This window comes from Erythrolamprus reginae, chromosome Z (genome assembly GCF_031021105.1).
Source record: "Erythrolamprus reginae isolate rEryReg1 chromosome Z, rEryReg1.hap1, whole genome shotgun sequence".
NCBI lineage: Eukaryota > Metazoa > Chordata > Lepidosauria > Squamata > Dipsadidae > Erythrolamprus > Erythrolamprus reginae.
This window is the reverse complement of record NC_091963.1, coordinates 58,037,049-58,060,979: the sequence shown is the minus strand read 5'-3', so window position 1 is coordinate 58,060,979 and position 23,931 is coordinate 58,037,049. Positions and strand designations below refer to the sequence as shown.

At 37.6% G+C, this 23,931-nt stretch overlaps 1 protein-coding gene across 1 annotated transcript in view; it reads right to left on the bottom strand.

Annotated features, from left to right (window-relative positions):
* The window catches only part of LOC139175816 (SUN domain-containing protein 3-like), a 250,042-nt gene that overhangs the window by 75,992 nt on the left and 150,119 nt on the right, over positions 1-23,931 (bottom strand). Inside the window, 2 exon segments of the mRNA XM_070767114.1 lie at positions 878-968; positions 3,036-3,133. Of these exon segments, the coding sequence (XP_070623215.1) occupies positions 878-968; positions 3,036-3,133 (189 nt within the window).

Here is a 23,931-nt window from a genome sequence, read left to right as displayed (position 1 = left end):
TCCCGAATCTTTTACATGGGGGAAGCCCCCCGAAGGAGTGTTTGTTCGGCCTTTGACAGAGAAAGGGAGGAACAGAGCCAGGTGCTGTGAGAGGCAGGAGGGGAGTCAGTGAATTTCTTTTAAAAAACGGACTACAGCCACTTCCCTCCTGTCCTCCGAAACGGGTTAGGCAGGATGGGAGGATACCGTGGGATGGTGGTGGCAGGGACACGCCTACCTCTCCAATTCCTGCAGCTGCTTGTCCAGCACCCTGACTTTCCCATTGGCACGCGCAGCCGGCAAACCAGCTAGCAGCTTCTGCGGGTCTGGCAGCTGCTCCTCCCTTTTCTCGTCATTGCACATGCATGCCAGAAACCCAGAATTTTCATGGCTGCTGTCTGCTGTGCCAGGCAAAATGGCTCCGTGTGCCACCTGTGGCACGCATACCATAGGTTTGCCATCACGGTATTAGAGGAATGCTTTCTCTAAAATAAAAAAGCAAATTGCAATTCCATTTTTCTTTACTAACTGAGAAAATAATGGTGACAATTCACTTATAGTGATAATATTGTTTGGTGATATTTGCTTAGAAAATGATACTGTATGTTTTAAAGAAATTTTAAGAAAGTATTTTCTTCCAAGAATCAAATAGTATGGAATACAAATAAATAACCTTAAATTATATTCAGATATTTTCTACATAGTGTTTTTATTAATATTAAAAGAAAAATGCAAATTAGTTCTGAAAATACTACTGATGTGATTTTGGATTTCCAATAATAGAAGTGAAAACAGAACTTGAAAAATAGCATAAGATTGCTAACAAATGCAAATTAAAAAATTAGAATTACTGCATAATCATAATTTATTCTTCAAAAAGATTCTTGATCCAGTTTACCTTGATATAAAAGTGAAGAGTTTTTTCACTAAGCAGAATGGAGTTATTAGGCTTAGAACTATCAAATTATAGATGAGTCTGAGCATACTTCCTGGAAAAATACATAGAAGGATACAATGAAACAATACAATATATAATTAGAACGACCTCATAATACATTGAAGTTTCAGGTAGTTATTTTTTTCTTGAATTTAATCAGATTTATTTAATGTGCAAAGTTTTTTGCTAGACAACAGTAACTGGCAAGTTTCAAAGAGAAAATAATTTTACTTATTTGTTTAGAATAATTTTTTGATTCCCATCTTTTTTTAAAGAAAATATCCTTATTTAAATATATACACACAAACAAACATCTTAAACAGCTCAGGACAGCTTACAAACAATGTCAGTGTTCTAATTAGCGTCCAGCTAGCAACCTCCCAATACAGAATAGAAAAGCAGTATGATGAAATTCTTATAAACCAAATAAATATAATTAAAAATAATCGTAATATAATAGTTAAGGCACCACATAATTAGCTCACAATATTAAAACACATATTTAGCTTGTCTAAGTTCTTTAGTTCTGGATGAGATTGTGCTATCCAGAGAGATCCGGTGTGCAAACTGCACTCAATCACTCAAGTCTCTAACATCTCACATGCAGACTATTGGAATTCAATTTATGTGGGCTACACTTGAAAGAATCTAGAAGATCCTTTGTTGTAGAACAAAGCTGCACTGTCTGCCAGTTTGCTTCCAGGTCCAATTCAATGTGTTGGTTATCATCTTTAAAACCTCCATAGTATGGGTCCAGCATATTTGAGAAATTGGCTCAAACAAATGAAATTACCTTCCCCACACGTTGGCAGAAAGAGCATGCTACACACCAGTTTCTACCGTTTTGGCTTGGTTTGGGTGAACTGATAGCAGTGATGGTGGGAGGCTCCGTCCACCTCTCTGAACATCATCATAGACGTTCTGCATATATGCTCCTGTTCCCGAACTGGTAGCAAAAGTAAGTGAAACCCACCACTGCTACAGATCTTGTCAGCCAAGGAATTTCAGCTGAAGAGCCTTAACTGCCCTGGCTCTCATTCTTTGGAACATCTTGCCTCAAAATCAGATCTAATCCCACTGTTTTGATCTTCCAAAAGGCCTTGAAGACATAGTTATATACTAGCATGAGGTTCTAATGGGTAAAAGGCACTTTCCTCTCCTAACTCTATCCTTAGTTTTATTTTAATTGAATATTTCAATTAAAGACTTTTATTTATTGTTTGGTTTTTTAAAATTCTGCATTGATTCAATGACTATGAACCACCTAGGGAAAGATGGATTGCATACTAAATTGATAGGTAGGTAGGTAGGTAGGTAGGAAGGTAGATAGAAAGGGAGGTAGATAGATAGATAGATAGATAGATAGATAGATAGATAGCAAATGTACATACATTCATACATTTAATATATATTAAACACAGCAGTGTTTTTTTATTAGATTGTTTGCAGAATTCAAAAAATAAGGCAATCTAGAAGCAGTCCAATCAGTGATTCAACAGAATAATCTATTGAATAGAACTTGCTGTGTGAAAGACATGTGGCCTACCTCTTAACCACAAGCCACATGCTATCACTACTGGGAGTTAATCGTATCTCTCATAAACATTAAAGGTGTCTTTATTCTGGCATGTAGAGTATTGTACTTGTATAATACAAGAACAATAATAACATCATCCAAATGCCAGAAGAAAAATAAGCAACAAAAGACAATCAAAGGTTCTGCCATTCCCATTATCCCAATACTGTATATGCCAATGCTGTGACAAAGAAATATGCTTCCTGGTTCTTATTAAATGATATTATTTATGGATGAGACCTGGAGCATGTTAATTCAGTCCAGTTTTTTGGAAGGGCAAACTCAAGAGTACTATAATTCTTGATCTGTCTTACGGAATATTTCAAATTATAGTATAAATGCAGATGTTAATTAAATTGGCTTAGTAATTTTGTTTTTATCTTTTCTATTGATATACATATATATTGACATTTTAATTCAACTTTTGTTTAGATTCACAAATCTTCCTGTAGTAGATTCACTAATTTCAAAAACTGAATTCTATTATTTTCAATGACTCCAGTCTTAAGAAAGAAAGGCTGGATCCAAATTATAAATACTTACTTTTGGCTGGGCATGGAAATTGTGCATTATTTCGATTATGACTGAAAAGGGGATGGCTGTCCTTACAGCTGCAAGATACTTTTTGCCCTTGACGTAAGCTATGGAATGAAGAAAACTTTATATTGCAAAAGAATATAAAAGCATAATGTTTTTCAGATTAATCAGACTGAAAAAAATCTATTTAATTCAGCATTTGGGAGCCAACAACATACAATAACTCATAAAGCATCTAAGATTGCACAAAATTATGATCAGTTACTGCTTGTCTTTACCCTCTATCTGTCAAAAATACTTTTATAGATGGGAGCTGTAACAAAACCAGTATTACATCACTGAATGAATATACAGATACCTCCTGTTGAAAGTCTATATTGTTAGATGTTTAAGGTTAATTTCTACATATGGTTCAGTCTCATACCTGACTTCTATTGTAGGCTGAAATCAGAATACATATGATTAAATTGCCCAATTATCTTATTCTTCAGTTTAAATATTTTCCTCTAACAATTATCTTACCTTCTTAGCAATATATTGTTTAACTGAAATTTTTATTTCTTTTCTTTTTTGCAATATCTGATAAAAACTAAGGGCATTCCTGTACTATAAAGATTTAAGATTTAAAGAAATTAATCTCCCAAAGTGTACTTAAGAAATTCAGATTTTTCCATTTAAAGTAGATTAACTAAACTCATTGCAAAGTGTTTGAGATCATTACTAATGTTTCTCAAAAAAAAACTAGATATCATGCACAATCAATAGTACCATAAGCAACAGTACATTTTTGGATTATCTAAAATATTGTAAAATAAGTTCTGATTCCCAACCATGTATGTTTCGTTTTTAATGTAAATAAATCAATAAAAAATATTTTTTAAAAAAATGAAGGCATGCCTGTTCTGGGCATGGGTTTCTGGAGTGCACCCCAACTCAGAAATCACTTATTTTATAATAAAACCCCACTCTTTATTCAAAATCTAGCATACATGATGGAAACGTGGGTTTTAAAACAGCACAGAAGCAGTTATTTTCTCTTTAGAGCTAGCTGTAACCAGTGCCAGAAACTCATTCTTATCTGAATTCCTGAGATAAAGCCCATTCATTTACTTAAACATATGCATTTGATCACCAAACATATGCATCTGATCACCTAGCATAGTGTCCAACAAGGACTATCTTTTTGAAGCAGAAATCATGGTTTAAAAGCTTTGTTCAAGCATTCTTTTATAGCGAGGGTTGATCCAATTGCTTTCCACTCATGCTTTCCTCACTCTCTGACTGGGACCACTCCCACAATATCACATCATTCCCCTTTAGTGGTTCTTCAGGCTCACTCCGCCTCACTCTTGCTCTCTGCTTCATCTGGCAATCCCCCTGGCTCAGGGTATCAGAGGGGCCTGGCTCATCCTCCTCAGAATCTGACATAACCTGAGGTGGAGAAGGGACAGCCCTCCTCGGCCGGGGTTGTCGTAGGGGATGGGGGTTGGAAGGATCTGAATTCATAATGAATTCAAAGAAAAAGTTAGATAATTTTGGGGAGGGCACAATGTTTTTGGCAGGAGATTTTAATATGCAATTAACAATGGGAGTGGCAAACAGAAGAGTACTGTATTTAAATAGACTTAACATAGTTGATCTTCATGTGGATCTACCAAATAGAGATACTTATTATTCTGCAAGAAATAACACATTCAGCTGCATTGATTATATATTAAATAGGTGGGGAAACCTGCGTGTTCCTCATGTATGCTTGATTTCGAATAAAGAGTGGGGTTTTATCATAAAACCTTAAGTGATTTTTGAATTGGGGTTCACTCCAGAGGCCCGTGCCCAGAACAGATTGATTCTCCACCCACTCAATCCTCTGCGCAGGCTTCTTGGCATCATGGCACAAATGCAAGCCGATATCCTAGACCCATAACCAATGTTCCCTCTAATTTTTTTTTGGTGTGGGTGGAAATGTATAGTGTCTGAGCGGCAGTTCCTTCAGGACTGGGCGGCAAAGGAGTATACATAAATAAATAAATGGGGGGAAAAATCCCTTCTTTTTTATTAAAAGAAATTAATAATAAAACAAAACCAAAATCTATTACTATTAAAACTAAAACAACCAGCAAAACCAAAAACACAACTATTAATAAATTCATGCTTTAAAATCTTAATTTCTTAAATATTTATCATAGTATTATAGTAATCTAGTAATGCTATGAAAATCTATCTGAACACCAATGCATCAATTAATATATTTCCATAAATTATACTTTTCTATAATTTCATTCAATATTTCCAAGCTCAATTAATTTTCAGGCAATTAGCATTTACTATTATTAACTTTCATCAATCTTCTACATTTCCAAGTATATTTTAAATTCATAATGCAAACTCATAAAATCATACAGTACGTATCATAAACCCCTTATTTATCAGATGTATCTTCCATTAATTTTACCTATGTAATTCTATACAGTTCTAAAATTCTAATCCAATTTTTAAAATTAATACATCCTAATATTAAACAACACCTAAATATATCTTTTATCAATATTCCATAGTCAATCCATATTTAATAATCAATCATCCCTCCTTAAATTTCTACTACTGTTCTCATTTCTGGGTCCCTCTCCTGTCTCTCCCTTTTTCTCTCATTCCTTCCTTCTCTCACTTCTCTCTTTTTCCATTCCTGTGTCCTCCCCCCTTGTATGTGTGTGTGTGTGTGTGAACTCTTGAACCATTTCCAAAAACCGGTGTTGTTTGTTATTATTTGAGTGCTTTTTACCATATGCTTTAAATCAAGAGTCGCTCCTCTCTCTATTTTTCTCTTTCCTCTCAATCTCTGCCTCAATCATTTTCTCATTTCTCTTTTTTTCTCCCTTTTTTCTATCATTTCTCTCTCTCTTCCTTCCTCTCTTCTCTCTCTTTCTCTTTCTCTCTTTCTTGCTTTCTCTCATTCTCTCTCCCCCTCTTGCTCTCTCTCTCTTTTTCTCATTTTTTCTCTCCCTCTCTCTTTCTTTCTATCTTGCTGTCTGTTGCTCTCTCTCTCTCTTTCTCTTTCTTCAGAAACATGTTAGAATATAAAATAGAAGCCATTGCCTTATTTTTCAGGGTATAAGACACACCATTTTTCCCCCCTAAAAGGGGGGAAATACAGACATTTCTGGCCTCCCCAGCCCCCCCCCCCCACGTCCCATTTTCCACAAAAAATGGGTTGCAGAGGGAATTTAGGGAACCTGCAGCGTGTTCCTGAGGGCTGGGGAAAGGCAAAAACATAACTGTTTTTGCAAAAAATAACCTGGCAAAAATGAGCTGTTTTTGCAGAAACATGGACATTTTTGCCTTCCTCAAGTCCCCAGGAACACTCTGCAGTCCTCCCAAACCCCCTGCACATTCTGTTTTTGCAAAAAAAGAGGGTGAAAATGGGCAGTTTTTGCAAAAACAGGGGCATTTTTTCCTTCCCCCAGTGACCAGGAAGTTTGTAGACTTCCCAAACCCTCTGTGTGCCATCTTTTTTTGGAAAAAAATGGGTGAATATGGATCAATTTTTGAAAAAAAAAGATATAGAATTGTTGCTATAACATTTTTTGTAGTATACTGCACTGAAAAAAAATCACGACTTTATTCTGTTTTTCATTTCACTTCTTAATCTTTCTTGTTTTTTATGTTATCTTATAAATTTTAATAGAAATGCAATATAATTACCCTTCTGTCTTCTCAGAATCGTTATTTACTAAATTGTGATTAAAAAATGCAACTTCAATGAACTTTCTCAATGTTTCTTTATGGAGTCATATAGCATATTTGGGACAGGAGAGACTATTTCATCACATCTATTTAACAGCACATCAGTTTTAAAATAAATTGGAAATAAAGCATACCTGCTTGCTTCATTAGAATCTTGCGGTTTTTTTGTTTCGATCCATAGATCAATATTAGATTCTGAAATAATATAAACTAGTCTTTAAAAGAAAATTAAATGAATTGCAACATTAATACATAATAAACTAGATACAGCATGTTATTTATGCATAGCTAGGATTAAAAAAATCAATCATATCTATTATATTAAAATATGTCAAATATTAGTTGCCTATTTAAATTTTGCAACACCTTCTTTTTTACAGTAGAATATATAGGAGTATAGGTAATCTGCTTGGAAAATAATTTATTCTAATGTAGGATTCTTTCTGGATCTTGTACTCAGATTTCAGTTAATGCGACTATGTATTACTGAGTATGACAAAGTCAATTGTTCTAATTTTATTCTTTTGCTTCCTCTCAAGTGACAGGAAGTCCCGTAGAACAACTTTATACATAGTTTGTTTCCTTGCAAAGTAAAAATAATGTAGGCTTAAGGGAAGTTGATGGTTACTGACAAACATACAAACTGTACATATGTGGAACAAATCACAAAATTTCTATGGCAGGGACCTTCATTAAAACACTTACACAAAATACGTATTTATAATATGTAATGTAACTAAGGTTAAGGTTAGCAATATATAAGAGAGCTGGGTCAATTTTAAAATAAATATTTTATAAAATTTAAATTTCCAATTTAGTTTTTTAATTTCTAATTCTAATTCTCAACTCCTAGTGGCCATGTAGATATAGATATTTAACAGAAGATAATATTAGTAACTTATAGTTGAACTGTGCAGTCTTTGGTGCACTCTGAGCTTGCAAATGTTTGAGACCAGTGCTAATGGGGAGTGGTTTATTCTCATGTTAAATCTACTGGCTAGCCCATAGGTCTGCAATCTTAAACACTCAAAGAGCCATTTGGATCTGTTTCCCACAAAACCTGAATGGGCGTAGCCAATATCCATCACTCCCTCCCACCCAATCATATGATTTCCTAGCCACGTCTACTCAACCAGTCATTAGGGCAGAGAACAAAAAATACTGGGAACCCTTTGGACATCTTTTCTCTCTCTGTGTATTTCTGTCTCCCCACTTTCTATGTCTTTCTCTCCCTCTCTCTGTATCTATGTCTCTCTCTCCCCCGTTTCTCCTTCCCCCTCTCCATTTTCCCTTCTCTCCCCACTGTTTCTCTCTCTCCCTCCTCCTGTCTCTCTATATCTATGTCTGTCTCTTTCTCTTATCTCCTCCCTCTCATTCTGCTTCTCTCTCCCTGTATCTCTGTCTCTCTGTCTCTATCTCCTTCTCTGTCTCTTACCCTATCACCCCATCTGTTTTTCTTTCTCTGTCTCTATTTCTCTCCATATCTCCCCCCTCTCTGTCTCTTTCTGTGTCTCTGCCTCTCTCTCTCTCCCTCTCAAACTGAAATCTGAGGCTGGCCCAACCCAGTAAGCTCTCCTTGGGACTCTTTGCTACTTCTTTTCTTTCTTCTAGACAACTTTTCAGAAACTTGGGCTAGCTGAGAAGTGAGTGGGGCCATGGAGGATGCTCCCCTGAAGATGACCCTCTCCCTCCTTCTCTTCTCACTATCCCCTTGCCGATTATGATGAGGTTAAGAATGCGCTCATGAGTGGGGACACCTTCCTCAAGCAAGCATCTAGACTTGGCCAAAGTGCAGCAAAGGTGTGCAGAGTGGAAGGGCTGGAAGAAGCACCAGCAAGAGTGAGTTGCTGGAGAATTAGCCCCAGCCGCTTCTCCCTCCCCTGCTGTCACCCTTACCTTCTCAGGCCAGGCGTGACTGAGAGGGGAGGGTGAGTGGTGGGTGCACCAGACAGAGAGTCACAGCAGAGGGATGAAAAGCAGCATCCAGCTCTGGAGCTGTGGGTTTCCAACACCTGGGTAGTCCTATCAGCGTCAGAGTCATCTTGCTGGATCCTAGATTGGGTTTTTATTAAATGTTAGCTTGTTTGGCAGGTCCTTGATTGGGATATAGTTTGCTTTTTAATTGTAGACTTAATGTTAATCTCTTTTATCTGGTTGTTGCTTACAAAGGAAGAGGCCATATTGTTTTCTTTTTGGCTTTTTGAAATAATATGTAGATATTGCTTATCTCTTTGTGCTAGCTGATTTGTCAGTGGCAGGTTTTTAGGAATTCTATAGCATTTTTGGAGTTGGTTTTGTCTAGAATGCTTTCATTTTCCCAGTTAAAATTATAGTTCAGTCTGTTCTATGTGTTCTAAAATGAACATTCCCCTGAAATTATTATATCTGTTTCAAGTAGTTCTATTAAATTAGATAGAAAATTCTTTACAAATTTAGACAAAATAATAACAAGATTTATTTGGCAAAATAAAAAACCAAGAATAAAAAAATAGATTTACAAGACACTAAAAACAGAGGTAGTTTTGGATTTCTGAATTGGAAACTTTATCAAACAGCAGAAATATTAATGTGGATTAAGGACTGGATTAATTTGGATAATAGTCGTGTCTTGACATTAGAAAGCCATGATTTATTAATCAGGCTGGCACTCCTTTTTGTGGAACAAAGAAAAAATTCCCAACTACTTTTGAAGGCACTTGGTTAGAGAGACCCTGATTGCAACTTGGTTGGACATTAAAAGAAAAACACCGTACATTAAAGTTCCAAATTGGCTCTCAGCAATGGAAGCAATGATACCCGAACACATTTGATAGAAATAAAACGTTGGGATATAAGGATATTTTAGACAGAACTGGAAAACGCAAAAATAGAGAAGAATTAAGTAATCAAAATATAGAGATAGATTGTTGGCCATATGCCCAAATACATTCCCGTTATAAGATGGACATGAAAGACAACGGAATTGGAATTGAATTAAGTATATTAGATAAACTTCTCTGAAAACAAAATCATATCCAAATTTTACATCTATCTGTTACAATATGAAAGAAACCAAGACTTCGTTAAAGGACCCATGATAGCATGGGTGCAAAATATAGGACACAATATTCACTTGGCAGATTGGGAATAGATATGGAGTAGAAATATCAAATTATCTAAATTGGTACTATACAAAGGGAATTATTTTAAAAAGTGTTGCAGATGGTACTTGGCTCCAACACGATTGGCAAAGATTTATCCAAATTTAAACCCAATTTGTTGGCAATGCAGAAAAAATCAAGGCTCTTCTTTCGCATGTGGTGGTTGTGCCCCGAAAGAAAAAGATTCTGGATTAACATACACAAATGGATGCAGGAAATTACCCAAATACAAGTAGAATTTACACCAGAACACCTCCTCTTAGGAATATTTTTTTAAATTACAGTAAAAGTATCAAATCCTTAATACTGTGTGTTACCATGGCAGCTAAAATTACCTTTGCACAATTTTGAAAAGACTCAGAAATCCCCTCAGAGAGTACAATAATTTAAAAAAAATTATGAATGCACCAAAATGGACAGGCTAACAATAGATTTGCAAGGCCAGAAAGATTCAGAATACTATGATATCTGGAATAGATGGTATTGATGGATTGAGCATAGAAAAACAAAAATGAAAAGTTAGAGCTAAAATAAAAGTATAATATGTAAATAGAAATGTATAAGTATTGTAATCATTATAACAAAACATGAGATTAAGTATAATGTGACAGTTTATAAAATGTGAAGAAGCTCAAAGAAAACAAACGCAACAATGCAGAATTATTCGATGTACCATTGTCTATTAAAAAAGAAAAGATGGTGTTCACGGATGAGCTCTCCTAGTCTTCTGCCTGCTTATCATACATATCAATAATAGCTGCTGCAGTTCTTACACTGTATATTATAGATCACTCCTATTTTTTTCTTCTGGATCTTCTGAGTCTTTTGATTTACTTAGGGTGCTTTAGAGGGCTATGGTTCGTTTAGAATCAGTGGTTCTCAACCTTTCAAAACCTTAATACAGTTCCTCGTGTTGTGGTGATCCCCAACCATAAGTCTAGCACCAATTCTCACAACATGTGCTATTCATAAAAAGATTTTGGAATAAAAGCACAGTGGAATTTCTTTGGCACAAGCCATGGCAAGTGTCCATGTGATGCTATAGGACGGTGGTGCAACAAAGCAACTAGCAGCTAAGGCTAGTTTGCAATGACCTTTAAAAAAGCCAAATTCTCATAGTACAAGGCTTGTTTGAATTTTGTGAACAATAAATAAATAAAATCAAGTTCATTTTTGTTTCCAAGGATGAAACTGAATCTTCAAGATCTGCGCAAGAAAAAAGATTCAGTAAAGTATTTGAGTTGAGGTCGGTTGTTTTTTATTTTCTACTAGAAATAGTTCAATTTCTTTATTGATCATTTTTGTATAGTTTTCATCTTGGAGCAAATTTGGATTTAGAGTGCACCTCCTATATTCTTTCTTTTCTCCTTGCCATGTGATCTTTAGCGCATTGTGGTCAACCCAGGTGTTTGGTTCTATTTCGACCAAATTTATTTTTTTGTACATTGTTTAGCCATATCATGTCTATTCTAGAAAAAGAGTTATGTGGTGCTGAATAAAAGTTAAATTGTTTTTCTTTTGGATGCCTTAATCTCCAAATATCTATAAGATCTAATTCCTCTGCTATATTATTAAATATAATGGGTAAAGTAGGTCTTTTCATTTTACTTTTATTCTCTGCCTTGTGATCCATATTTGGGTCCACAATCCCATTGTAGTCCCCAATTATACAAATGTTTCTAGAGTCAATTTGAAGTAGAGTTTCATATTTTCTTTTCTAGAATTGTTTAAATTTTTGGTTCGGGGCTTAAATATTAACTATTATTACTTTCTCTCTTTTAAGTACGGTTTCGGTCATTATATATCTGCCTTTTGGATCTGCTCTTATTTCTTTAGGTTTTAACTCTTTTTTCACATAGGTGGCCACACCTCTCTTTTTTTTTCATCTAATGACGCATATAGTTTCCCAAATTTAGAGTATTTCAGATATTTTGTGTGTGATTGTTATGTACTTCTTGCAAGCATATTATTTGGGCTTTTTGATTTAAAAGTTTCAAAACACTTTTCTTCATTTGTGGTCGTTGTTGAGACCACTGATGTTTGTTGAAATTAATTTGAGTTCTGGTAGCATCTATTTAAGGTTTTCTTCTCTGCACTTTTTTTTGTTTGCTTGTTTGCTGCCTCTGCTATTTGTGACCTGGTCTTGGTTCCTTCTTTTTTTCCTTCTCCTTTTCTCTTTCCACTAACCTTGTTTCTTCTTGCCCTTCTTCAATTCATCTATCTGCTTCTATTTAGTCTTCTTTACTTGATTCTAATCTAACTCTGCTGTCTGATTCCAATTCTAGACCTGCTATCTGCTCATAAATTTCTTGCGCCCCTTTTACTCTTCCACCTTCTAGGTTTATCATCATTCCTTCTGGAGCAGTCCACCTAAATGTAATTTCCTTTTTGTTCAGAAGTGAAGCTACAGTCTTGTTCTCATACTTTGTTCTCATACTCTTCTAGGGATTTGTTTCAAAATATTTAATACTCTACCTTTATATGTTAATTTTCCCTCCCTAGAAGCAGAATATACTCTAGTGTTCTTTCTAGTGAATCTCAGGTGGACTTCCTTCAGCAATTGGTGTCTTCGAGTATAATTTGTATGAATTCTATAAATTACACCGATCTCATTTATCACTTCTTCCCAGCTAAGTTGTTAGATCCCGGCAACAATAGTTGTCATAATTTCCCCTAAATTTTCGTTTTCTGTTTCAATTATGTTTTGAAATCTCAAAAAGTATGCAGATCTCTCCAATTTCAAATGGATCAAAGAGTTTTCTAATTCTTTATGGGAATCTTTTACTTTTTGATCAACATATTCTATTTTTTCCCCATTTTGTTCTGTTTTTTTCTCCACAAATGTTATTTTTTGTTAATTCTTTTGTGTTGCCAGTTGGGCTGTTTCCAGCCTATTTTCTCATCTTAATATATCTGTTTTTAATTCCACGTGATTATTTGTAATAAGTTATTGCAGTTTCAACATCATTTCCTACATCATGGTCAAAGTATTGTTCATGTTTTAAATCAACAACGTGCCCCTTTTTCTTTTTCTAAGCTCAACATCTCATCAATTTGCCTCTGTGAGGCTGGAGAGGCTGTATTGGTTGGTGTCATAGAGATTGGTTTTTTGCCACCTCTGGGTTGGTTACTAACCATCTCTTTTAAAATTTGATTTTATTTTTCTAGAATTTTTTAGAACCTGTTCCATACAAACATAAATAATACTTAGAGGGTGAGGTTTAAGTTAGATTTACAAGTCATAAGTTAAGTACCCAAAAGATGAAGGTGAGAAAAATTATAAAAATATCAGTGCAATAAATATATTCAAATATTATTACTAAAACAGAGAAAAAAGGAGGGGATATAGGTCCTAATATAATAAGTATGTTATCAGTATAATTATTATATTTTATATTCTTCTTTTTTAATATTAGATTTATTTCGCTATAATATTGTTTTTATTATTGATGTGAGCCGGAGAGGGGCGGCATACAAATCTAATAAATTATTATTATTATTATTATTATTATTATTATTATTATTATTATATTTTAAGATACTTTATTAATTATATAAGTTCAATAAAAATAATTTCAAAATGAGTGTATATATTATAGTTAATAAGTTATATAAAACTAAGATATTATCTAGTTATAAACAATCAGATCTATGATAGTTATATCTTATGTATATATGTAAATATAGTTCTTATAAGAGTCTAATTTCAGTCCAAAACCACTTAATGAAGTAGATAAGTTAGTAAATTATAAAGTTATACAAGTTATATAGGTTATACCACTATATTTCACTATGAGATTATAGACTTCTACTAATCTATAGGTTTTTACAAAAAGTTTGTTCTTCTTCTTTAATATCTTTTTTTTTATTTAAGAGGGTGGAGAAAAGAGGTAGAGAGCATTTTTCAGTGTTCTACTTTCTGTATTACGGAAAGGATCTGTATGTCCCATTTGCTTCCTTCTGTTGTGACCTGTTGAGGTTTCAGGCCTGCCCTACTAGTACTAGCTGAAACGGGCACATTTGATCCCTGATAGAGGGGGTATCCTTCGCACTGACTGAGAAATGCCTTTGCCAATCAGTACCTGGATTGTCCCTCCTTGTCCACGTCATCCTCCAAACGAACTATACCCTGAAAGATCTCAGGAATCCAAAGAAAAAGCAGCTTTGGGAGGGAGAAATCCCCTCCTTACAGCTGCTATACCGCATGCGGCCGCCGGAATTCTAACGCATGTTTAAAGCACTAATTGACTTATACAGCCATTAGAAATATCAATGGGCCCATTTCCTCTATCATGCAACTATGCTGACAACACCCCCCCCCCCCCACTTTTTTGGACCCTTATATGAAACCTGGCCTCAACCTTCCATTTCCTAACAAATATTCCTGTTTTTTAGTTTTCTTGAACACAGACTTATAACATGTGTTCTTTATTTTATTTTTTTTAAAGTGCTGCTTTTGTAAAAATAATCACTTTTACCGCACTTGTATCAAGAGTGCAGTGCAGAAATCACAGGCTGCCCGCAAACAGTTGAGGACATTTATCCAATCTTTATATGAAGAGATACCAAAATTAAAATAATATATTTTAAGGAAGAGAATCTGCTCTTTCTAATGGTGCTAAAGTGAAGAGGATTGAAGCCGTCCCACAGGATCAAACAGAGCATCAAAGATAGCCAAAACTTTGCAAAAATCTGTTAAATACCAAATTTGAAATCTTATATTTTTTCAACAACTTGAAGTGCTGCAAATTGGAAGTCTTCATTGCAGGTGCGTACCTAGTACACCTGCCAAAAAGCAACTGGAAAGGCCAAGTAGTTTTGAACATACAATAGTCTGAAGATTGCTGTAAATTCATTTTTGAGAGGGTTGGTTTTTTTTGCAAGGTTTGAGCCTGAGCCATGTAAAAAGTAAGAGGACTAGGTACATGGAGTTTTGCCAGTTTATAAAGCCTTGCAAGGTGTACAGGTTCTACAAATATCTCCAACATACTACTGAATCTGCCGTGTTTACAGCTTTTGGAAGTTGACCCAAAATGTCATTTTTGCCAACTCAGCATTTTGCAACCCTTTGATGTCTCCTAGAACTCCCAATTTTTAGTCTGTGGCATAGTTTTATATCATAAAGAAACTATGTGCCAAATTTCATCAAAATCTGAGATGATAATGTGGGGACCACTGGTCTACCTGACATGGAATGACTCTACTTTGGATTGCATGTATGTGAGTGCTATGGATTACAGGCCCTGCATTGCAGCCTCTGCCATTTGTTCAACTGTCATTTGGCGGGTCCTAGGGGAAGAACCTTCTCTGTGGTGGCCCTGACTCTCTGGAACCAGCTCCCTCTGGAGATTAGAACTGCCCCCACCCTCCTTGCCTTTTGTAAATTCCTTAAAACCCACCTCTGCCATCAGGCATGGGGGAATTGAGGCCAACACCAACACCCCCGGGCCTATACAATTTATGTATGGTATGTTTGTGTGTATGTCTATTTTAATAATGGGTTTTTTAAAAAGTTTTTTAAATTTATTAGATTTGTTATGAATTGTTTCATTGTATGCTGTGAGCCGCCCCGAGTCTGCAGAGGGGCAGCATACAAATCTAATAAACAAACAAACAAACAAATTTCATTTTCCATCTTTTGATTATGGAGATTATTATACTTTGTTTTTATGGTTGGTCCAGTGCTTTGCAATTATTTTCTGTTAAGCCCAACCCCCTGGAAGAAATAAATATTTTGTGCCCTCCCAACTCTCTGAGATGGGCCCCAATTGAATGTTAATGTTAATATTTATTAATTTACTTATTATAAGCTGCAAGAAAACTATTGGCTGGGGAAGGCTTCTCTATCTACTTACCCAGGAGTAAGTAACACTGAACTCAGTAGAGCCTGTTTTTGGTTAGGCAGGCATAAGCTACCATGGTTAAGGACCTGTTTTGACATGGGGCCAGGTCAGCTTAATCAAGCCGATATTTTGGGGTCACCAGCCTAGCCCATAAGCACTGTCTCTGCCAGGCACTCACAGCAAATAGTGTGGACAGAGGCTTTAGGATGCCATTGGAAGCTTTCACCCAGCTGCAGAGGATGCTCCTCCTTGTCCAGCAGCAGATTCACCACACTGTTCATGGTTACCATGGCACATGCCGAGAACAAGAACTCATACCGGTAGCAACCATCCCACCCCATTTGGCCACCTTCTCTTCCAGGCTCAGAACAGCATGTAATTGGGAAAACACTCCCTGTCTGTTTCCCAGGGTCACACGTACCCCCCTGACATTGCTCTGTGCCCCCCCCCCAGGGGAGGCACGCCCTACTATTTGAGAAGAATTGGGTTAGTTCCTCATCCTCCATATGCTAAATATTATCAGTTCAATTTTAGCTATTGCTTTGTCACCCTGATACAGTATTTCATTATTATATTTATGCATCATTTATTTTCACTTTTAATTATCTTTTAAAAACTACAATTGAACTGAAATCAGTACTTGCAAAGCTTGGAAATGAATGGACTTTCTAATTGCAAATAACATCTGGAAATCACATAGTACTAATGTGTACATTAACACATTGTTATTATTTTACACACACAAACGCAGGTTCTCGTTCCGCGAGCCTCTCTTGCAGCAAATGCAAGGTTGAGGGCCGTCCAATGCAGTTGGACGACCCTGAGAAAAGGTTGCTAAAACGGCCAAGGAATCCAGGAACTTTTATAAGCTGTACCATAATTGCCTCCAAAGGCTAAACACCTTTCAATGGCTATAAAAAGCCTGTAAAATGAGGGTTACCCTAAAGAGCCAAGAGAAGGATGACTCAACAGCCCTTGAAGCGTCTGAGGGGAAGGAAGGGCAAACACACTTCACCTCGTGGGGCTGATAAGCTCCTACCGCAGCTTCTTTGGCCAAATTGCCAGCAATCACCGGCGGCGGCCTGCCTTCCGATTGGTTGAAAGGAGGCAATCAGAACCTCCTAATTTTTCACTCCGCGCACTCCAGGAACCGCAGAGTAACAGCCAGCGAGAAGTGGATGAGCGGCAACGGCCGGCGGAATGTTTTGAGTTGCTATGCCAGCAGGGATGGCTATTGCAATTCGTGGAGAACCGCCGCCCCCTCCACGTCGCTTGCGTAAGTCGTCGTTTCGCTTCGAACTTCCAGGACGGCGGGAAGATACTAAGCGCCAGAAGCTCGGCCCCTTCTTTCCCGACCCGGAGCGCAACCAGGGTCGCGGACGGCGGCAATCGCAGTGGATATCGGTGAGCGCGTTTGATTATTTTTACAAAAGCAGCATTTAAAAAAAATAAAAATAAAGAACACATGTTATAAGACTGTATTCAAGAAAACTAAAAAAGAGGAATATTTTTTAGGAAATGGAAGGTTGAGGCCAGGTTTCATATAAGGGTCCAAAAAAGTGGGGGGGGGGGGGGTTGTCAGCATAGTTGTTAGCCTGTCCATTTTGGTGCATTCATAATTTTTTTTTAATTATTGTACTCTCTGAGGGGATTTCTGAGTCTTTTCAAAATTGTGCAAAGGTAATTTTAGCTGCCATGGTGACACACAGTATTAAGGATTTGATACTTTTACTGTAATTTAAAAAAAATATTCCTAAGAGGAGGTGTTCTGGTGTAAATTCTACTTGTATTTGGGTAATTTCCTGCATCCATTTGTGTATGTTAATCCAGAATCTTTTTGTTTCGGGGCACAACCACCACATGCGAAAGAAGAGCCTTGATTTTTTCTGCATTGCCAACAAATTGGGTTTAAATTTGGACAAATCTTTGCCAATCGTGTTGGAGCCAAGTACCATCTGCAACACTTTTTAAAATAATTCTCTTTGTATAGTACCAATTTAGATAATTTGATATTTCTACTCCATATCTATTCCCAATCTGCCAAGTGAATATTGTGTCCTATATTTTGCACCCATGCTATCATGGGTCCTTTAACGAAGTCTTTGTTTCTTTCATATTGTAACAGATAGGTGTAAAATTTGGATATGATTTTGTTTTCGGAGCCTGTCAGAAGTTTATCTAATATACTTAATTCAATTCCAATTCCGTTGTCTTTCATGTCCATCTTATAACGGGAATGTATTTGGGCATATGGCCAACAATCTATCTCTATATTTTGATTACCGTACTTAATTCTTCTCTATTTTTGCGTTTTCCAGTTCTGTCTAAAATATGCTTATATCCCAACATTTTATTTCTATCAAATGTGTTCGGGTATCATTGCTTCCATTGCTGAGAGCCAATTTGGAACTTTAATGTAAGGTGTTTTTCTTTTAATGTCCAACCAAGTTGTAATCAGGGTCTCTCTAACCAAGTGCCTTCAAAAGTAGTTGGGAATTTTTTCTTTGTTCCACAAAAAGGAATGCCAGCCTGATTAATAAATCATGGCTTTCTAATGTCAAGACACGACTATTATCCAAATTAATCCAGTCCTTAATCCACTTTAATATTTCTGCTGTTTGATAAAGTTTCCAATTCAGAAATCCAAAACTACCTCTGTTTTTATTGTCTTGTAAATCTATTTTTTTATTCTTGGTTTTTTATTTTGCCAAATAAATCTTGTTATTATTTTGTCTAAATTTGTAAAGAATTTTCTATCTAATTTAATAGAACTACTTGAAACAGATATAATAATTTCAGGGGAATGTTCATTTTAGAACACATAGAACAGACTGAACTATAATTTTAACTGGGAAAATGAAAGCATTCTAGACAAAACCAACTCCAAAAATGCTATAGAATTCCTAAAAACCTGCCACTGACAAATCAGCTAGCACAAAGAGATAAGCAATATCTACATATTATTTCAAAAAGCCAAAAAGAAAACAAAAATATGACCTCTTCCTTTGTAAGCAACACCCAGATAAAAGAGATTAACATTAAGTCTACAATTAAAAAGCAAACTATATCCCAATCAAGGACTTGCCAAACAAGCTAACATTTAATAAAAACCCAATCTAGGATCCAGCAACACGACTCTGACACTGATAGGACTACCCAGGTGTTGGAAACCCACAGCTCCAGAGCTGGATGCTGCTTTTCATCCCTCTGCTGTGACTCTCTGTCTGGTGCACCTACCACTCACCCCTCCCCTCTCAGTCAGGCCTGGCCTGAGAAGGTAAGGGTGATAGCAGGGGAGGGAGAAGTGGCTGGGGCTAATTCTCCAGCAACTCACTCTTGCTGGTGCTTCTTCCAGCCCTTCCACTCCGCACACCTTTGCTGACCTTTGGCCAAGTCTAGATGCTTGCTTGAGGAAGGTGTCCCCACTCATGAGTGCATTCTTAACCTCATCATAACCGGCAAGGGGTTAGTGAGAAGAGAAGGAGGGAGAGGGTCATCTTCAGGGGAGCATCTTCCATGGCTCCCACTCACTCCTCAGCTAGCCCAGGTTTCTGAAAAGTTGTCTAGAAGAAAGAAAAGAAGTAGCAAAGAGTCTCAAGGAGAGCTTACTGGGTTGGGCCAGCCTCAGATTTCAGTTTGAGAGGGAGAGAGAGAGAGGCAGAGACACAGAAAGAGACAGAGAGGGGGGAGATATGGAGAGAAATAGAGACAGAGAAAGAAAAACAGATGGGGAGATAGGGAGAGAGACAGAGAAGGAGATAGAGACAGAGAGACAGAGATACAGGGAGAGAGAAGCAGAATGAGAGGGAGGAGATAAGAGAAAGAGACAGACATAGATATAGAGAGACAGGAGGAGGGAGGGAGAGAAACAGTGGGGAGAGAAGAGAAAATGGAGAGGGGGAAGGAGAAACAGGGGAGAGAGAGAGATAGATACAGAGAGAGGGAGAGAGGGAGAGAAAGACATAGAAAGTGGGGAGACAGAATACACAGAGAGAGAAAAGATGTCCAAAGGGTTCCCAGTATTTTTTGTTCTCTGCCCTAATGACTGGTTGGTAGACGTGGCTGGGAGATCATATGATTGGGTGGGAGGGAGTGATGGCATATTGGCTATGTCCATTCAGGTTTTGTGACTCTGGCTGTTTTCTGTGGGAAACAGATCCAAATGGCTCTTTGAGTGTTTAAGATGGGCTAGCCGGTAGAATTAACATGAGAATAAACCACTCCCCATTAGCACTGGTCTCAAACATTTGCAAGCTCAGAGAGCACCAAAGACTGCACAGTTCAACTATAAGCTACAAATATTATCTTCTGTTGAATATCTATATCTACATGGCCACTAGGAGTTGAGAATTAGAATTAGAAATTAAACAACTAAATTGGGTCAATAGTAACTTGGAAATTTAAATTTTATAAAATATTTATTTTAAAATTGACCCAGCTCTCTTATATATTGCTAACCTTAACCTTAGTTACATTACATATTATAAATACGTATTTTGTGTAAGTGTTTTAATGAAGGTGCCTGCCATAGAAATTTTGTGATTTGTTCCACATATGTACAGTTTGTATGTTTGTCAGTAACCATCAACTTCCCTTAAGCCTACATTATTTTTACTTTGCAAGGAAACAAACTAAGTATAAAGTTGTTCTATGGGACTTCCTGTCACTTGAGAGGAAGCAAAAGAATAAAATTAGAACAATCGACTTTGTCATACTCAGTAATACATAGTCGCATTAACTGAAATCTGAGTACAAGATCCAGAAAGAATCCTACATTAGAATAAATTATTTTCCATGCAGATTACCTATACTCCTATATATTCTACTGTAAAAAAGAAGGTGTTGCAGAATTTAAATAGGCAACTAATATTTGACATATTTTAATATAATAGATATGATTGATTTTTTAAATCCTAGCTATGGATAAATAACATGCTGTATCTAGTTTATTATGTATTAATGCTGCAATTCATTTAATTTTCTTTTAAAGACTAGTTTATATTATTTCAGAATCAACTATTGATCAAATCAAACTATGGATAGAAACAAAAAACCTTCGCAAGATTCTTATGAAGCAAGCTGTAGCAATGTCAGCCTAAATACTGACCCACAAGTTTTAGAAAGGTATGCTTTATTTCCAATTTATTTTAAAACTGATGTGCTGTTAAATAGATGTGATGAAATAGTCTCTCCTGTCCCAAATACGCTATATGACTCCATAAAGAAACATTGAGAAAGTTCATTGAAGTTGCATTTTTTAATCACAATTTAGTAAATAACGATTCTGAGAAGACAGAAGGGTAATTATATTGCATTTCTATTAAAATTTATAAGATAAAAAAAAAAAAGATTAAGAAGTGTTGTGGTTCAGCCTGGGACCCCTCCGGGAATGGCTGATTTGCTGTCGGTGTCCAGCTCAGAGGCTGAGGACCAGGAGGGGCAGACTGACGAAGAAGCTGAATCCCAGGCTGAAGATGAAGGACAGCCAGAGTTCCACCAGGGGGAGCTCTCCCCAGCAAGCAGCCTGGATTCCCTGGGGGAAGATGCTAGTGACTTCATAGATATGCGACAGAGGAGAGCTAACGAGAGGAGAACGCAATTGGCTAGGTATTTCCAGCATTAGTGGTTGCAGCTGGGTTTGGGTGTGGTGCTCTTGGGAAAGGATAAAAGGTGGCCCCACCCTTCCTGGCTTGTGGAGTTTTATCTTGGAGATTCGTGAGACCTGTCTGTGAACTTTGGTGGCTACAATCCTGGTTTGTGCCTTGAACTATTGAAACCTTGGGGGTGTGTGCCAGCAAGCAGCTTGTGAAATTGACTGGACATCAGGACCCTGTTGTACGTATCTGTAACCTGTCTGCTGTGAAGACAGGTTTTCCTTTGTGCTTATTTTTTTCCTGCTATAAACTACTTTTGGATTTTACCAGAGTGTCTGGCTGTTTTTTCAGTGGGTGTGGAGGTCTGGGAAAACCCAGACAGAACAAGAAGTGAAATGAAAAACAGAATAAAGTCGTGATTTTTTTTCAGTGCAGTATACTACAAAAAATGTTACAGCAACAATTCTATATCTTTTGCTATTTATTCTCCTAGTGTGAGATCTTTGTTGCAGGTAAGGTTCTCACCATAGTCAACTTATATAGTACCGTATTTTTTTAGACTGTAAGACACACTGACGTCTAAGATGCACCAAGATTTCAAAGAGTAAGTAAGGAAAAAAGTTTTTGCCTTCCCCAGCCCTCAGGAGCACTCTTCAGGCCTCCCAAGCCCTCTATGCACCCAATTTTTTTGCTAAAATTGATCCATATTCACCCATTGTTTTGCAAAAAAAAGATGGCACACAGAGGGTTTGGGAAGTCTACAAACTATTCCTGGTCACTGGGGGAAGGAAAAAATGCCCCTGTTTTTGCAAAACCTGCCCATTTTCACCCTCTTTTTTTTTGCATAAACGGAATGTGCAGGGGGTTTGGGAGGACTGCAGAGTGCTCCTGGGGGCTTGAGGAAGGCAAAAATGTCCCTGTTTCTGCAAAAACAGCTCATTTTTGCCAGGTTATTTTTTGCAAAAACAGTTATGTTTTTGCCTTTCCCCAGCCCTCAGGAGCACTCTGCAGGTTCCCTAAATTCCTTCTGCACCACATTTTTTGTGGAAAATGGGATTGGGGGGGGGGGGCTGGGGAGGGCAGAAATGTCTGTATTTCCCCCCTTTTAGGGGGGGGATGGTGTGTCTTATACCCTGAAAAATAAGGTAATGGCTTCTATTTTATATTTATTCTAACATGTTTCTGAAGATAAAAAATCTCACCTGGATATTTTTTTTCTTTTGATTCAGTCTACCAGAGATAGGTTGTATTTTTTTTTACACCGCTTCTGTGGGTATGGCTTGGAGGCCAGGTGGGCATGGCTTCAGGTGAGTGTGGCTTGGAAGCCAGGTGGGCATTGTTGTGAGTGTCCCTTGTCTACCTCAGGTTATGTTAGATTCTGAGGAGGATGAGCCAGGCCCCTCTGGATACCTTGGGCGGGGGGGGGGGGGCAGATGAAGCAGAGAGCAGAAAGTGACTTGAGTGAGCCTGAGGAATCACTAGAGGGGGCTGATGTGATAGTGAGGGAGTGGTCCCACTAGAGAGTGAGGAAAACTTGAGAGTGGAAAGCAATTGGATCAACCCTTGCTGTAGAAGAATGCTTTGAAGGCAAGAGACGTTACAGACTAAAAGGTAATAGCTTGCAGCCTTAGCCTCTTTGAGGTGTGATGTCACTTCCAGGCAGTATAAAGGAAAAGGATTGTGGGGAATGGGGCATGTAGAATCAATGTCGTTCTATGGAAGAGACATGAAACTGGTGTGTGTGTGCTTGAACAAAGTTTTAAAACCATGATTTCTGCTTCAAAAAGACAATCCTTGTTGGACGCTGTGCTAAGGAAAGCTTTGGTGAGCAGACGCATATGTTTAATGAAGCTCAGAAAATAAATAATTGAAGAACATAATCAGTGAACCAAGATTCTAATATGCTAAGATATAATTGCAACATATATCACAGTCACTCCCGGAGGAGTCGCCTCAAAAGTTGAGCAAACCTTTCTGCCCCCCCCCCCATAGCCCTACACACACACACACACACACAGGGGCCCATCAGTCTCCTGATTCATTTGCATGGAATCAGAAGACTGCCAGTTCCATGAAAAGTTCAGCAAATGTTTCTGCACTTCCCACAGCCACTACTGCCATCCACGCAAACACACACACACACACACACACACACACATGGAATGGCAGCCTCCTGAGTCCTTTGCATGGAATCAGGAGACTGATGTTTCCATGAAAATTTGAGGAAACGATTCTGCCCCCCCTCCACTGTTGCCCTCCATGCGGGCCTACAACCTTCCCACCCCCATCTCCCACACACATGCATGGCAGCCTCCTGATTCTTTTGCATGGGGGGGTGGAAGCAACAGCAGCAGAGGCACCATGCTGCCGGGGACTCTTCCCTCCTCCTCCTTCTCCCGCTTGGTGCAGAACGGAGGTGATATAGTCTCAGTCTGCAGCTACCTCTCCTGCTCGCCTTTCTGCCAGGCTCTCCCCCACTTGGCAGTGGGAGAAGAAAGTGCCTGGTGCCCCTGCTGGCCTTTGGCTCCAGGATCAGGCAACATCGGGCAGCATGTGCGGATGGAAGGGACTGAAGCGGCGGAGG